At 40.9% G+C, this 16,860-nt stretch overlaps 1 protein-coding gene across 1 annotated transcript in view; it reads right to left on the reverse strand.

Moving 5' to 3' along the window:
- The window catches only part of ptprn2 (protein tyrosine phosphatase receptor type N2), a 106,668-nt gene that overhangs the window by 79,989 nt on the left and 9,819 nt on the right, over nucleotides 1-16,860 (reverse strand). Inside the window, exons 4-9 of the mRNA XM_035656926.1 lie at nucleotides 12,244-12,488; nucleotides 9,602-10,055; nucleotides 9,155-9,451; nucleotides 8,853-8,893; nucleotides 7,915-8,339; nucleotides 4,880-4,966 (exon numbers count right to left, since the gene is read on the reverse strand). Of these exons, the coding sequence (XP_035512819.1) occupies nucleotides 4,880-4,966; nucleotides 7,915-8,339; nucleotides 8,853-8,893; nucleotides 9,155-9,451; nucleotides 9,602-10,055; nucleotides 12,244-12,488 (1,549 nt within the window). The remainder of the gene's footprint in view (nucleotides 1-4,879; nucleotides 4,967-7,914; nucleotides 8,340-8,852; nucleotides 8,894-9,154; nucleotides 9,452-9,601; nucleotides 10,056-12,243; nucleotides 12,489-16,860) is intronic.

Here is a 16,860-nt window from a genome sequence, read left to right on the forward strand (position 1 = left end):
ATTTCTTGCTTTATAGATAGATTTTTGTAGAATCGGGTTTTATTTTTCTTGATTCTAAGGAACCCTTATTTTTTTAAAATACACATCCATTTGTGGACATTTGTTTAAACAATTTGTGTTTGAAACAGGTTTTGGTAATCTTACTTCAAAGGCAGAATTTGTTTTTCGACTTTTGGGCTCCATAAAAGACACACTTTACTTCAGAAAAGGTTTTTTTCTTTTGCAGTGCAAAAATACCCATGCCAGTGTTTTTGCACGTTTAGCTCATTTACTGCTAACTAGCTAATTTCAACAAGCTGCTGTGTTTGAGATTTCAGACATTGCAGGTACCCATTAACTTTCATCAATTTTGATTAGCAATTGCTCAAATCCTGCTTAACATTTTGTTACGTTATTGTTAGATGGTAAAACAAACGGTGCAAATACTTCACTGCCTTACAAAGATAAATTCAACTAAGTTAAACTAAAAAAAATGGATGTAAGGTAAACAAAGCATGCATTAAAAAATGTATAGAAAAAGGAATATATATGTAGTTAAACCTAAACAGATTTTTTTGGGTGATTTAGGGGGCAGCAGAAACTGTAAACACAACACTGACATACAGTATCTCCACCAGTACCACCGTATCAAGTTGTTAGTTGTTAACAAACAGTTGCTTATTTATACAAAAAGTTTACAAATGCATCATTAATTTGGAGTCCAGCTTTTCCAATATTCACTTTCTTTTAACTCCGATTTTGGTCTCCACCAACCCCTAATAGCAGCTAAATTATCCACTTTGTTCACCAGCTAGTCGCTAACTGTGTCTGTCTGCTGTTTAGTGCTTAGCAGTGTGTTTTAGCTACAGTGTTTTGTGTACGTTTTAGCTCTTAAAGTTGCTATAATCTTTCTTTTTATAATAACAATGAAAAAATCAGTATGTGACAGCGGCCTCTGAGATATTTTGTTTGGTAGATGCATGAACACACACGGCGAGTTGAGATGCCATCTTTCCATCAGCTCTAAATCACTAAGCCATTACAGTACGTCATCATGTCTTAATAGTTAAGCCCTGGAAAGTGTACATACATTTTTAGTGTACTTCTGCAGAGTGTACGACAGAGAGGGAGATTCATCAGGCTGCCAGAGTGCCGTGACCCAGACCCACTCACCATCAGTCAGCCTGCTACAGAAGCAGCTACACTCACTCGGCCAGGGGCAATATATGAGCCGATACTGCCAGACAGACGGGCCCAACCATGCACAGATGCATTTGTGAACATGATCACACACATACACACACACCCACACACGGCTCTAAAAGAAATATGTCCTTCTCTAATGCCTTCACCTGGGCTCTGTTTGCTCTCGTAAATGTCAATATTTCCACAATCTTTACCCCTGCCTCCATTCTACCTGCCTGAATGTATTCTGCCAGAGATCTCAATGCATCTCAAATTGAACTGACGGAATATTTTTTTTTCTCCAAGCCACACAAACCCTATTTAAATATAGTAGGGGAAAAACACTACCACAGTTGGGAGATGAAGTTAAGACAGATAAGTTATCTGGAGGACTTCACACTGTCTCCTGTGTTATCGGATGTGTAAGCTTGGACTTCATATTAGCTCTGCTGCTGGGACATGATGAGTGTGTATGTGTAGACTGGTTGGTGGGATATTGGCAGGGTGTGTGTGTGTGTGTGCCTGTACAGACTGTGTGTGAGGATGGACTTGTGAGTGTGTATCCCACTCCCCCTAGTGTTTCTGACGAGTAAAACACTTACGTCATCTAAAAAAGGCACATATCATCCCGAACCCATCATCATCCAAAACTACTATTTCAAATCTCCTTTGAAAAGGGAATATTCTGTGCTGATTACTGTAGTAGCAGGCTCGAACATAATTGTGCGCAGCGGCTGAAAATCTCAACAACATCGAAACCTTCAGCCTCCTCTTCTCATATACTCTGTCTGAAATTCTCCTCTGCCTCGCCTGTTGTCATATTTGAGTATCTCTTCTCCAGTCTTCCTATCAGGGCTCATCAGTGTGAGCGAGAAGCGAGCGGCCCCTGAGGCAGGGCGGTGTGCTCTGACCCAGCGTTCGTACTCATATTCAGACAGAGGCTTTCAAACACTCACCTGCCGTGGCCACACAGCAAGAGGCACAATGGGTTTGCGTCATGTCCTCTGTCTCGGTTTCTACACAAGTGCGCTTTCATTACTTTGTAAAAGGTAAAATGATAAACAAGCTCAACAAAGAGGACATTTTCTGTATTTGTCTTCTGTATAGAATACTTTTATCAATATGAGGTGTAATGTGGTGTGGAAGCTTCATTTAAGGCATCTGTCTGTGGCTTTTACACTGGCTTAATGGCTTTAATGCACTGTGATCAAGCATATATGCAGCGGTGGAGAAAAAAAAAAGTACATTTACTGCACTAGAATATTCCAGTTTGATGCTACTTTTTACGTAAGAGGAATATACTCCACGTTTTAGTCTGCTACATGTATTTGGCAACTATAGCTACTTTGAGGATTCAGATTTTACACACATAACACATCTGCTCCTAAAATATGATGATTTGTTAGATGTAACTATGTGGCCTAAAGCAGGAGGAAGCAAAGAAAACAAGGATGAAAGGATGAAGAAAAAACAACAAACAAGAATGAAACTAAAAATAGATAAATAAATGTATAAAAGACAGGGAGAATAAATTAGAAATTAATAAATAAATACAATTCTGGATTGACCCAGTTGTTACGCCCCATCCCGGTTCCACCCTGACACCAACCATAAATGCCCCCTAGGAGCCTATTTTTTATCTTTTCTCTCACTCCTAATTATTGTTATTATTGTAAATGCCCCTTTTTTCATTTATTTTTTCTTCTCCCTCCTATAATCTTACACATTGAGAAAATCTAGTTTTGCTCACCTACTGTTTACCTTACTTAAACTTTTCTGTATTTCTATCCTTTTTGTTGTTGTTGTTTCTCTTGCTTTCTCTGTCTTCCTGTTCACTTCTTTTGCCCATGACACTGCAGGCCCTTTACCGGACTAAAGACAACAACAAATTGCAAATTGGCACCATTAAAAGTATGCTGAATTGGCTATTAGCAGTTCCTGTCTGCAATGTGGCCATGGATGTACACACAACTATTACTGGATTACTTTGATACTTAAAAACATGATGATTCTAAGGCAAGTTCTGGAGTTATTATAAGCGGATTTATTCGCAATGGACATCAAAGTTTAAATATCCTCGAAAAACCATGAGTAACACTGAATCTAAAAATATGTGTATTATGTCTGTGTGTTTAGATTTGACTCAGTTATGAAGGAGAAGGAGTCAAAACTGTGTCAAAATTCGCCCCTGGGGAGGCGTGCCACACAGTTTGGAAACCATTAATGCAGATCAGTCAGGCTGGGTGATGTGGCTGGAATCAATATCATGATATTAATAACAGTGTTTTGTTGTGTAATATATGCAAATGTATGCAAAATTACATGAAATAATGAAATTAAATTCAGTTAAAATTTGCTCAGAATCTTATTCAATCTTGTAGAATAGTAACAAAACACAGTATGTTTATATTGTCATGATAAGATTCCAATGAAAGCAATTTTCATTAACTATGATAATAACCAGTAATAACTTGCCAATAATATAATATAGAGTAAATGTATACTGCTCTAAAAGGTGTCTTGTGCTTTTACTTTTAATACTTACCACCTCCAAACCTTGAATGCACGACCTGTAATTGTAATGAACTGTTGTTGTACTACTACTTTTACGGATCTGAGTACTTCTTTCATCCCTGAATGATTGTACAGTGCAATAAAGTCACTGGTTATCCATCACCATCCAGATAACAACATCAGTCATTATGTGCATCAGGAGCTGATTCTGAGTGATATGAAATGACAGGTGTAATAACAAGATTAACTCAATCAGTGCCGGCACAATGACATTTCCTGGTGTTCCTGCTTATCAAAACTAAACCCAAAGCTTGGATTTAAAGGCGGAGACCATAACGTCTCCTTGGTTGCATTTATTTTGAGGTCACAGTGTGTATTTTCAATGTTGAACACTAGACTACAGAGTACTGTTAGACAGTTTTCCCTCACAGTAGCTATTATCCGAGCTAGAATACCCTGTATCTACAGTTACAGTGCAGCCGCAGTCTGCAGTGCACCGGCTTTGGTGTTCATATGCTGCGGGTGTTACTGAACCACCCAGACTTCACTTCTCCTGCAGGAGCGTCTTGAAAGGCTTGTCAGATCTTAGGCGAACACATCTCCTCTGTCTCCTACATGGTCTGACACCAAATGTACAGCAGAACCATGGTACAAGCACAAACCAGCCTAGGTTCAAGGACAGTTCGCCTGCTCATTAATATATTAACCGCCTCCTGCTGGACAACTTTCTCTATTTCCAGCTCTCGATCCACCGCTGCTTCCCTTTCTCTCCCTTTCTCTCCCTTTCTCTCCCTTTCTCTCTTTGCCTCTAACTGAGAATCGTTTGATGGCTTGACTGCTCTCTTTTTGACAAGGCGTACAGTGACAATAGTGGTGAGGCAGTGTTTTGAATACAATAGAGACATCAGTATGTGTCTGGAGGTAATTAGGCCTGATTTCTCTCTCTGCGAGAAGTCAAACATTCCAAAAGGTCAGAAAAACAACAAACGCCTACAGTCTCAGGCAGTGTGGCACAGCATTTTCACACAAACAGTCCTTGCAGCGTCTGGACAACCTTCACTCCGTTTCTCAGAGCTCAAAAGCGCAAAACAAAACTGTTTCAAATGCTTTAAAAGTGTCCAATTATCCTTTATTAAACTGCAAGGTAAATCATAATTTGTGACAATGTGGGTGCATACGGGATCTTTGTGTCTGTACATACGAGAGCTGGGTGAGGTCCGTGGCGTGGAGGTTCACCCTCTGCGTCAGCCGCTCCATCAGGTCCGAGCCCTCGTCAGTGGTAAGGGAGCTGGGAGAGAAACACACAGACAGTTGGGCGTCATGTTTGGAGGTCCATACCTATACAAGCTACACACAGCTATTCAGCCGTTAAAATGCTATTTTTTTAGGGAGATGCTGCCACAATTCATACCCACAAATGGGTCATTGCACACAAGCATAAGCTACGGTTGTCTGAATGGATGTACTGCACACATGTACACACTCGTAGACAGACACACAGGCACGCACACACAAACAAACACACACAAAGAGTCGTGCCAAGGGAAAAGGGATCAGCTGCCTCTTCAGGCTTGGTAAATCACCTGCTTTTTTCCAGCAATGAGACAAACAATAAGGTGCAAATGGAACCTGCATGAGGTGTAATGGCTGTATCATATGGACGCGCCTTTCTCCCCCTTTCCTTCTCTCATCTTTCTTTTTCTTCGCCCACATTCGCTTTCTTTCTCCCAGCGCACGTACGCTCAAAGTAAAACATGATAACACAAAGTACACAAACACGCGGGCCGCGCACGCTCCCTCACGGTGAGATGAGAATAATAAGGTGCAAATGGAATGGAGGTGAAGTGTAATGGTGGTCTGATAAAGCCATGCCTCATCTCAGCTCAGTCCGTGGCTGCTCTCTCACTCAGAGAGTAAATCGCCAAGGAAATAGACCAAACAAAGGCAATCTGCAGGCCAACGCGCTGGATGGAGGAAATGAGAAGGGCATACACACACACACACACACATATACACACACAGAAAGCTACTTTATTGCTGACAGCTTAACCTGGAATCACTGAGACTGCCAAGTGACTGCAAGGTGACATGCACCAAAAAGTCATGGGTCATAATGAGACATTGTTCGAATTTTGTTCCCACTCCATAGCAGAGAAATGTGAAATGAAGTGGGAACCAATTCCATGCAGCACTGGGTACTGAGTGCATTATCAGTTATATGTGTGTTTTTTCAGATATTCACCATCCTCTCAAGTTAAATATTTACAATCAGTAGACATGTTCGAGTAGAAAATTATGCTGAGATATTGTTTTGTTCGGCCTGCATTTGACACCACAATACAGCAGTTTTGTTTTTTTTCTAACACAACACAGAACAGTGTACTGTGCATGAACGGCTGATTCACTCCACCTTTGAGAGAGAGTGGGTGGCTCTTTTTTCTCCACTTTTTGAGGGGTTTTGAAAGTTAAAGATTCGCCGAAGCAATTCCAGACACGTTTGCATCCCTCTGCGGTAATTCTAGCAACTGGAGAGCTCCAGGAGTGACTTGGTTGTTGATGCTAGCACTTTTCCCCTTGGGTTTCTCTCTCTGTCTCTTTCTCTTCTATCCATACCTTTCCACTTCCCCCTCCTCCACATACCTCCCCTCCCTATTCCCTAAACCCCCCACTACCACCACCACAATGTCAGGAGCTGTCAGATAAGCAGGTTTGCGTAGCCTCACTGCAGGGTGCAAAGGAGCTGGGGATAACAACCGTGCAATCATGAGGTCTGCAGCAAATGCAGACACCTCTATAGACCAACTATAGGTGTCCGCTCGGTGGGCTGAGGAGGGGGGGGTGAAGATATTTCATTCGGAAGGTGACCTGTTTCTTTCCCCTGCCACATAATCAACCATATTGTGTGTTTATGTCTTAATCTGCGTTTCTATATGTGTGGCAATAAGGTGACAAAGATTGCGCCCATCGGACCTTTATGAGCCTACGTCTGTTGAACAGGTGAAGGACAACCCACTGACACCGGACTTGATAACGCCATAAAGGGATTTGAGAGAGGGCCACGGGGGAAGACACAGTCGATAGGAACTTATCTTTGCTGAGGCTGAGCTGACTGAGAGGTGAGAGCGAAGGAGAGAGAGAGAGAGGGAGAACTTGGCTAACCTCCCTGACAAAGTATCATCATTAAAGCTGTAATACGGCACAGTAATACCCACACACTGAGGGATTTATCATCCCTGCTATTGTAATCAGGTGCAGCACACACTAAGGATTTCAAAGTACAGTGTTCTTTTCCATAAAGACGTGAATACGTGGGATGTTTTGACAGAAATTGCGTCTCTTAAAGGCAGTTTTAAGTAACCGAACAAAGCAGACATATGCTCGGTATTAAGGTATGTAAAATGAGTCTGCCTTGAAACAAGTCCAATAGTGCAGCTGACAACTGGTGAGTGGAGCAATAAACTATAATATGAAGCTGTGAGCTACACCATCAAGTCAGCTGATAATAACCACTTAAGAATGAGAGAGTAGCTTTTACAAGGTTGTTGGTGAAGCTTTTTGCAAGCGAGTTTTCGAGGACACTGACTAAAGATAAAAGAGGTTATAGACCAACAGTAGTTCAGTCTGTTGTAAGTGTCTGCATTGTTGTCAACAGTATAATGTAAAGCTACAGTTACTATAACTCTACATCTATAATGGTGCCATGGACAGCTGCCACAGCAAGTCTCTCTTTTTCATACTTGACTCATAATTTTATTCATTTTATGAATATTTAAGGGATTATCTTTAAACCATTTACAGTCGAACTAGTTTGTAACACCCGTTTCTAGAGGGAGAACATAGACCAAACAACACAAAACCCAAATAGTAACAGAATAAGATGCCTAAAACTCCTAATAAAAGGCATCTGATCATTAATGACTACTAGTCTGATCCCTCTTGATTTAACCTTAATGAATTTAGCTACAAGCAGTCAGTTCAATCTGTTAACAACCCCATATTTAATCAATAAGAATCAATATTTTTAGATAAAATAATCATTTTTGTATGTATTATTTATAATACACAAATACACCTACTATACACCTACCTGCTGTAATTCCTCAATGTGAAGCACCTTCCTCATACTGTCTGTGTGACATTTCTTGGCAACAAAAATATTGATTCTGATAGAGGTGATATAACAATCTGATCATTCTAATATCAATACGTTTTATTGTATATCTGAATCATACTCACTCTGAGCCGGTGATAATGTAGCCAAAGTGTCTGTCCTTCCCTCTGCTGGAAAACTCCTTCACCCCCACGTGGACCAGCTGAGTTTTGACTCTCATGTCCTTCTTCTGAGGCTCTTCCAGCTGCTTCTTCCCCGCTTGGGCCTGATGCCCCTGCATCCACCTCTGGATCTCTGAGTCCACCTGAGCGTCAGGCCCCTCTGCACCCCCGGTTAAACGAAGAGTGGAGCCTTCCTTTGCTGGCACGGCAATGGTCTTCTCCTCCCAACGTTGGGGGACAGGAACTTGCCCCTGCGTCGTTCGGCTTTGGACGCTTTCCAGCCCGACCATTTTCTGGAGGGGAGCCGGAGGCCCAATGTTGACCTCCGGAGCATCACCGAAGGGCTCCAGGTTGAGATAGTCCAGCAACTTGGAGAAGAAGGCTGCATGCTGTGTTGAATCAGACATTTCTCTTTAGAATAGTGAAGGCATTTTCTAATTAATTTTACCTATATATTACTTTTACTTTACTTTTCAAGGAGAGTTTATTAAGTTCTGAGTAAAAATTAATGAATAGTAAAATTCTATTAGATGTCAATCATTGAAAAGGTATGAGTTTGTGTTCACTGGAGTTTCTATGTCTGAGTGAGAATCCAAGGTCTAATGACAACCTTTCTCCTTAGAAATTATTAAAGGGTGCATTCAGTAGCTTTACTTACTCACTAAAAGTTAAACAAAAGATTCACAGCATCAAAATTATTTTATTTCATATCGCTTTTAAAACTCCCACAGTTGCGAGTTTGCTTTCAAGTTCTAATAATTCAACAGTAAATGCTAGTCTGCCCAACTTTCAAATCATCACCATTTGAAGTAGCATTCAAAAGTGAATAAAGTGTAAGTTTGGACGTGTCTCGTTCCCTGAGAAACCAATTTATTGGTTGAGCAGAGTAATTTTAAATTCACCTTGTCAACAGGCTCTTTGTCTGCCCCGTCTACTTGTTGGCCTGGAAACAAACACAATGTATGTGAGCAGATTGTGTGAAAGTTCTCTTTTGTATTTGGCAAAGAAAAAACAGTTATGACTCAAAATGAAAGACTCAAAAATACATTTGGCAACATTTTCTATGATGAACATACAAACAAAGCATTATTAAAGCTTTTATAATTTTAGAATGCCTCATAGTCTTATATCTATGACAGAAAACACATAAGTACTCCAAACGTTGCCAGCTTGTATTCTCTTTCTCTACAGTAGAAACACACACCTTGCTGTTTCATTCTCAGTTTGTCTTTTTGGTTTGGATCCTGCCCTTTGTCTGATTTCAGGTCCTGGTCTTGATTCAGTTGCATGGCTGCCAGCGGCTCCCTGTTGGCCTCCTTGTCCCCCCTGGAGTCAGCTGCTCCTGGTCCTGGCTGGGCCCCAACCACTGGCTGCTCCTTATGCACCTCCTGCAGGGTTCCTGTGATGACCTCAGCCAGCTGGTCTAGGTCTTTGTCCATCAAAGCCTCCATGTTGATGCTGTGCCTTCCCAGCTGGTTCACCATATTCTGGATGAATCGCTCTGGAGAGGAAAGAGAAGAGTTACAACCCACAATCATACTGATCTAAACTCTAAAAAGCAAACAAACTAAGTAAAAAAATTTAAAAAGGCATATTGTGCCGCAAATATAGAAGTCAAAGTGTGTAATATCTATAAAAAAGCTGATTTTACCGTCCACGACACTAAGAGGCTCTTTGGCAGTCAGTCGGTGTGAGCCGGCCTTGAGCAGAAGTCTATCTAGATTAGGCCTTTGGGATTTGAAGCCAAAAGCCACCTGAGACTGCGGCTCTGTGTGGTCACTCTGCGCTGGCTGGATGTAGCTGAGGTAGTGGAGCTTTCCTTTGGGCCACGCAGCTTTGCCACCTGGGGTGCCCTGCTGCACGCTCGGTACCTCAGCAAGAAGCCGTTCCAGCTGGCTGGACAGTGGTTTGCTCCTTCCTGGGTCCCGGTTAGAGTAGGTTGAACTGAGCTTGGGGTGTCTGCCCTCTCCACTCTGGGTGAAGACTTTGGTGACAGGAGGTTGGCCGTCTCCTTTATGAACGCTGTAGAGAGTGGTCTCCTTCCAGCCCTGCTGGGGTTTTGCCCGGCCGGGCTCCAAATGAGGATCAGACTTGATGTCTCCATTCTACAACACAAAATGCCCATTTAGCACGTTTAAAGCATTGTTAATATGTCACACATCATTTATAGCCATGCTAGCTAGTGGTGTGGCTCTAGGGATGGCTAAAGGTCTGACGATCGATCTACCACTTTGATCCAGTCTGAAATATCTCCACCACAATTGAATGGATTGCCATTAAATTACAGACATTCATGGTCCCTGACAGTATGAATTGACTCTGATAACTTTTCCTCCAGCGCCACCCTGAGGTTGACTTATTTGGTTTATAGTGAAATATCTCAACACCTACAGAATTGATTACTATGACATTTTGTACAGACGTTCAAAGTGCTCGGAAGATGTCTCCTAATGAATTTGGTGACATCCAGACTTTTCTTCTAGCGCCATCCATGAGGTGTGGTAAAGACTGTTGGATGGATTGCCATGAAATTTAGCACAAAAATTCACAAATTCATGAATTGTAATAACTTTTCTTTCTTAGCTATGTATATAAATCTCCTATGCCAAAGTATTTATTTGTCATTTATGACCAAATACCTGCTATAGATTCTTAGTTTTGTTCATTTCTGTAAAGCTAAAGTGACAACATTCATATGATTAATCTTCAGCCTAGTTCCAGCTATTTTTTTCCCAAGAGAACATTAGATGGGTTGTGCTGGGTCAGCATTGTTGTGACAGGCTTTAGTATAAAAAGAGAAGCAACCTGGGCTCGACTAGACAGGACAGGATATGAATAGGGTATCTAGATCAAAGACAACTGCCCCTGGAAATTACATTATGGAAATCATAGATGAGATAGTGTCACTCAAAGAGTAATTTCATGCATTTCCACAACACACAACAAACTTTAAAAGCACATCACTTCTGTCAGAGAAGTAGCAGCAACCCCTTATCTAAAAAGGAAAAAAATATGAGTCATCTGATTTCAGAGTTAGCTACGCAAGTTCAATTTTGACACATGATGAATTATGTGTTTACATTACAATGCGTCTTTTAGCCATTTGGCATTGTAATTGGTATTAATATTGGCACCAAAATGTGTGATTTTGTCCTTTCTTCTCTCTGAGGAAGAGAAATCATTCTTCTCGTCTGAATCATAAGGGCCCACGCTTCAATTCAGCAGACAGTATATCCGATCCACTGAGCAGCATTATTATCCATGTCGCTGCTGCACTAATACTAGCTATCTCCCTTGGTGCCATTTTCTGTCCTTCAAATGTATATAGAGAAAATGTCAGTCTTTCCAAACCCGGCATACTGAGAGGCCATAATGGCATTAGCACAGCGAGACGGGGTGCTCTGCCATTCATGCTAACTATGTTTGCTTTTTTCCATCACACTACACAACAAAGGACCTCATCTCATCAATAAGGAAGGTCCTGAACTCTTCAACTTTGCATTATGGCTGCACTGACACAGCAGCAGGAAGCGGCTCGGCTATGAAGGATGCAGAGCACATTTTACACAAAGCTGGGGTTCCACCCTAAATATGAGGGTTGAATAATGTAAAGAGTGATGGAAGATCTTTGTGTAAAAGGGTCCCTGCTCAGTGGGAGATGAAGGGAGAAGACAGAAAGCGAGAAACAAAAGCGGTGCAGGGACAAGAGGGTGACCCCCGCAAAAGACATACTGACTCTTTTTCAAAAGGAATAGGAAGAGGCCCTTCCATAATTTAGTCAAGGAAAACATGTTTTCTTTTGTTTACTTTGTGGACCAATATTTCTAGCCAGAACCCTGGACCTTAATGCTATATCTATAGACGAGCAGTTACATTATGGCATAAACAGTAAGTTTCTAAAGGAGACAATATAATATGTCACTTCCTTAAAGTTTAGGCTGCCAGGGACAGATTTTAAAAATAAGATATCTTGACTTTTATTTTTTTGTGTAATATAGATAAAGCACCGAAAATACCATAGTTACCATACTTCATAAGAAGCTATTTGGTAAAAAAGTATCAAGCCCAAGCTGAGATAACCCTGACGACATCACAGGGTTATTGTTTTTTACTTTAGAAAGCTGCTTCCTGAGCCACAAAAGACATTTGTACTCCTCATGAAGCGTAAACTGAACTTCACGTGTAAAATCTGTGGCGTACCCCAAATTCTTCTATACACCTTCTTCTGTACACCTGTCCAATCCCCTCCAATGTCAGCTACTGCCACAAGTCTACAGTGTACAAGACTCTTACCTGATTGCTGTCTCCCCCTCGTTGGATTCCTGGTTGTCCATCAACCTCAGAGTGTGGCAGGAAACCCAGGCCTGTCAGGTACTGCTGAAGGTTTCTGTTCAGCTCAGCCTGCGCAGGCCTTAGTTTCCTGTCTCTGGAGCTGCTCAGGCTTGGAGGTGCAGTCTGATGGCGGAGAGGGACGTTCCTCAGTTTAGAGAGCTCTCTAGAAATGACCTGCTGAGTGATGTCGTCCTGCCATGTCAAACCTGGATACAAAGAAGTCTTTTTAAACACCTCTCGAATCAATATGACCTTGAAAAAAGAAGATTTCTGCAGATATCTCCAGGTCACACAATGCATTGGTAAAGAAATTAAACGTAACAAACCAACATATTCATTGCTGCATATAGGATTAAAGATAACAAACCTCTAATATTGTGATTATACAATAGAATACGAAACTAATGACAAACTAGGAGATAGGAGAGAGAATCTAAAAAAACAACTACCAAATCAAGTTAATGGCCAGAGTTCTGGTATTGATAGATTGTTATGACTTCAAAATTGTTTACTAACATTTTCGTACTTTCTGGGATTTTCTTTTCTTTTTTCATATATTATTGTCTGTCGTTGCTAAAGAGATGAAATGAAAATATTTGAAATAGAGGTTGACAAACCTATGGGATATCTCTTTAAAAGGCAAACCCTCCAACGAATGATGACTGGTATACAATTGTCAATGGGATAAACTGACCTTTATCCTAAGACTAATATTACAAAATTACAAAATATTGTTGGAAATGTTCTTTTGTTTCTTTTATTCATGTAAATAGTGAATGTAAAGTATCAATGTGCTCTACTTTGGGGAGACTGTTCATAGTTCTCTCAGCTTTACAGGGTAAACAAAACAGCAAAGATGAATCAGAATGGTAGAGCAGAGCAGGGCTAAAATGACGACACACTAAAAGGAAGCCATGACTACACATTCACACACATATGGACACATGTATACATACACACGCACACACACACACACACACACACACACACAGCCAGTCAACAAGCCCAGGGAGAATGTCACACTGCGGCCTGACGCCTTGCCAACATCTCTGCTAATTGCCAACACATAGTTGGGATGCAGAACTCCTGGGCAGGGGCAAAGCGCTGTAGTGCCAGGACCAGATGGAGCTACCCAAGCAAAAAAAGATACCCAAAACATGGCCCCATTCCCAATGAGCCAAGAGGCGCAGCATTCCATCGGCAAAGAGCATAGAAATACCGAAGATATTATACTTTTTTTTTGGAGGAGCCAAGATGTTCACTGATCACACTTCATTCCAAAGCAGAAGCATTTTTTAATGAGAAAGAAGTAATTATATTGTGGCGAAGGCTTACATTTCTAGCTGCCACATACCTAACCTTTTACTGGACACATCTAACGAAACAATGCCGCTCTTAATGATGTGGACGTGTTTATAGCGATAAACTAACAGCCTGGGTTTAAACATATATGAAAAAAAATTAAACTATCCACACCGCAGAATGTCTTCATTAGCCTGGTTTCTCACCCATAGACTCTGGGTATTTTCATAGATATTCATAAGCACCAGATGAGGATCTGAGCAATGCAGAGCAGCTACAGATGCCTCCAGTCATTCTTGGCAGCGCTGAATGGAGCACAAAGCAGCGTATGTTGTCACTGTTCTGGAACGCAGCTCAGCCATCCATCCGTACAACAATGACAGTTAACTACTCGTGGCTTAACCGATGTGGTGTATACTTGTTATATATTAGCATGGTGATGATCATTTATGCTATCATCAGTTGCAATGGGAAAATCAGGTCTGACTAGAGCCCTAAAGGATCCATATGGTACCTGCGGTTAACTGCGGCTGGTTAAATGGGTTCAGAGTGTGATGGCGCCACAACAGGATGAGACTGGCTTCATTGACTGTGACACCTCTATCCCCTCTGTCTCCTGGGGGATGCACTCATTTCCATACATACCATGTTTTGTGTGTCTGTGATGGGCACACTTGAGGGGAAAGGTATGCCAGCGCAAATTACAGACTCAAAATGAGCCATTTTGTAAAAGAAAAAGTCAGGACGAAAAGTAGTGGGGCCTTTACGGTTGGATTCCTCTCAATCAACCTCTCAGCTGATTATCCTGGCACTGAGGAGGTAAATGTCATGCAAATTCATCTGAAAGTCCAGAGAAAGAGCAGGTTCCATCACCAAGTACTGCCGGTTTTTGCCTGTTAAGGATAGCACGTCGTCTCAGGCAAATGCCTCAGTTAATTAACGCCTTGCCATTAGCGCAACAGCTTTCAAACAAGCACGATATTTCTGTTGGCCTCCTGTCTGTTTTCTGTGTGACAGAGAGAGAGAGAGATGGGGCCTTCTAAATATTCAAAGCCTATTAGATGAGATCCAGTCTACATGTCTTGTAGTTTCATCTGGTGTTTTTGAAATGCAGATTTTCCCCTTTCCTTTACTTCTGTCCACCAACTGATTTTAAAGGCATTAATGGAAGAGAGTGTGAATAATTTAGCAACAAGTTCTACCTAATTAGTCAAAATGAAATATGTCAATCCAAATTTGACACAAAAATAAAACCAACATACTTAAAACACACATTTTTTTTTACCATTAAGTAGCTTTATATTAGGAAAAAATTATCTTAAAATCATCTTATTCCACCAGCTTCTATCAACTTATTCCAAGTCTTGACTGAAGCTATATGATGTTTACAGTCATGAAATATTTAAACCGACGAGTCTGTTTCACGGCTGCACAATTTCTGGGGAAATGGGAAGATTCTACATATCTTGTGCATTATTTTAAAGAAGTTTTCCCCAAAAAGCTGCCAGATATATTTGGCATCTTTGGAGACTTTGTGATCTCCACTAGAATTGGAAATAAAGTTCTGTGGGTTTGAACAAAGTTTGACAGCACAGTATGAGTTTGTGACTGACCCACTAGCTAGTTAGAAATGTTATAGGGCTTTTATACTTTCTACTGAGTGATAGTGAATGCCCATTAAAGACCAAGATAATATGCATTACTACTGTGAATGGCACTGAGCACCTCTACTGAAGTAATTTCATATTGCTTTTTTGCAAAAAAAACACTTGGTGAACATCTCCAAGGATACAATCGATTATTTGCTCGTACAAAAATAATTTTGCTCAGAGTTTATATCTGCAGCAGGTTTCTTTGAAATGATCTCTCCCCGCTTCACAGACATGGACTCACACTGAACGGTTCAATAAAAGCACTCTTGTTTTCACATGGTATGTTAGTGTGTGAGTATATCTGACACTTTTCTCTCTCCAGAACTAGCAAGGTTGTCAAGGAGCAGACAGGGTAGAATATGAGGAGGAACAACAATAGTTTTTGTTGATTGTCTGTCAAAGAAAGCAGGTTTGTACAGGAAGTAGGACCATGAGTAACATGTGGTTTCAGTAGCACGTAGTGTCAGTTTGTGGTCACTGATTCTCCATGACTGACGCTTCCTGTCAATGGAGCTAATGCAGATGTCACAATGCATCATCTTTCTTCACTCGGCTGTACTACGAGAGTATCCAGCGCTCTGCACAGGGTCAGGAGGTCAATCGACTGCACGTTAGTGTAGTCTAACGTGGTATTTCATGAACAGCAGTGTTTCATTTTGACATGATTCCTTCTGATGTTGAGAATAAGAGCTTGACAGTATAAATACTCACCAGGAATTTAAACATTTGACATAAACTGGGTCAAAAACACAGAAATAAACCTTCACCTGTCTCCCAGTCCGACTGGCCATTCACTAGCCCCACATCAAGCTTTCAATTTATGCATAAGTAGTTTACAAGTCTTCCCCCGCATACATTTCTTAAATTTCACACAGTTGCTAGTAGATTTTATCAACTGTCACAAGCTAAAACTCTGAGTTGGTTCTATTAGTTTAACTAAATAGAGGTCAGCATCCTCACCAGCTTATAAGAAACAGAATTGTCTACGTATTTTGGGCAAGAGATATAAATAAAAATGCAGTTCATTAAAATTTTATTTGATCTAACATATAACAACATAAAACTGGATGGTTTGGATGCTTTTGAAAAAAAAAACATACTTGGACAGGCAACACAGTAGTTGGATTTATGCTTGTTCTTATGTTAAAACACTAGAAGAGAACTGTAGGACTCAAGGAAGCAGAAAAACTTAAACACTAGCTCCAGCTATTAAAAAGTTTGGGTGAGGTTGCTGGAGTGTAAACATCCACTCCTTACTTAAACTCTGATACAGTGGCATTCCCGCAAGGTGGATGTTTTAGTCATGAGCAGGTAATGTTACCTTGGTAAACAAAGCTAATGCTAGGTTACTATAGTTTATATTATTTTACTGTAGGTAGTGAGATAGGAATACTAATGTTTGCAGCTTACAATGGAGCAGATAAATACAATTTGCAATGCCTAGTTACGGTTGCTAAGCTATCATTGGACAACTGCATTTCGGAGGCGGGGTTTAGAGCACGTTCAATTAAAAGGTAGATCTTTAATAATATATTGTACAAGAAGTTCATACACTCTGGTTTACTGAATAAGCTCCTGTGTGTATCCTCACACACTCCCAGTCTGCACAAACACACACACACAC

This window comes from Morone saxatilis, unplaced genomic scaffold (assembly GCF_004916995.1).
Source record: "Morone saxatilis isolate NCDOM2014 unplaced genomic scaffold, NCSU_SB_2.0 Contig0, whole genome shotgun sequence".
In the NCBI taxonomy this organism is placed as follows: Eukaryota; Metazoa; Chordata; class Actinopteri; family Moronidae; genus Morone; species Morone saxatilis.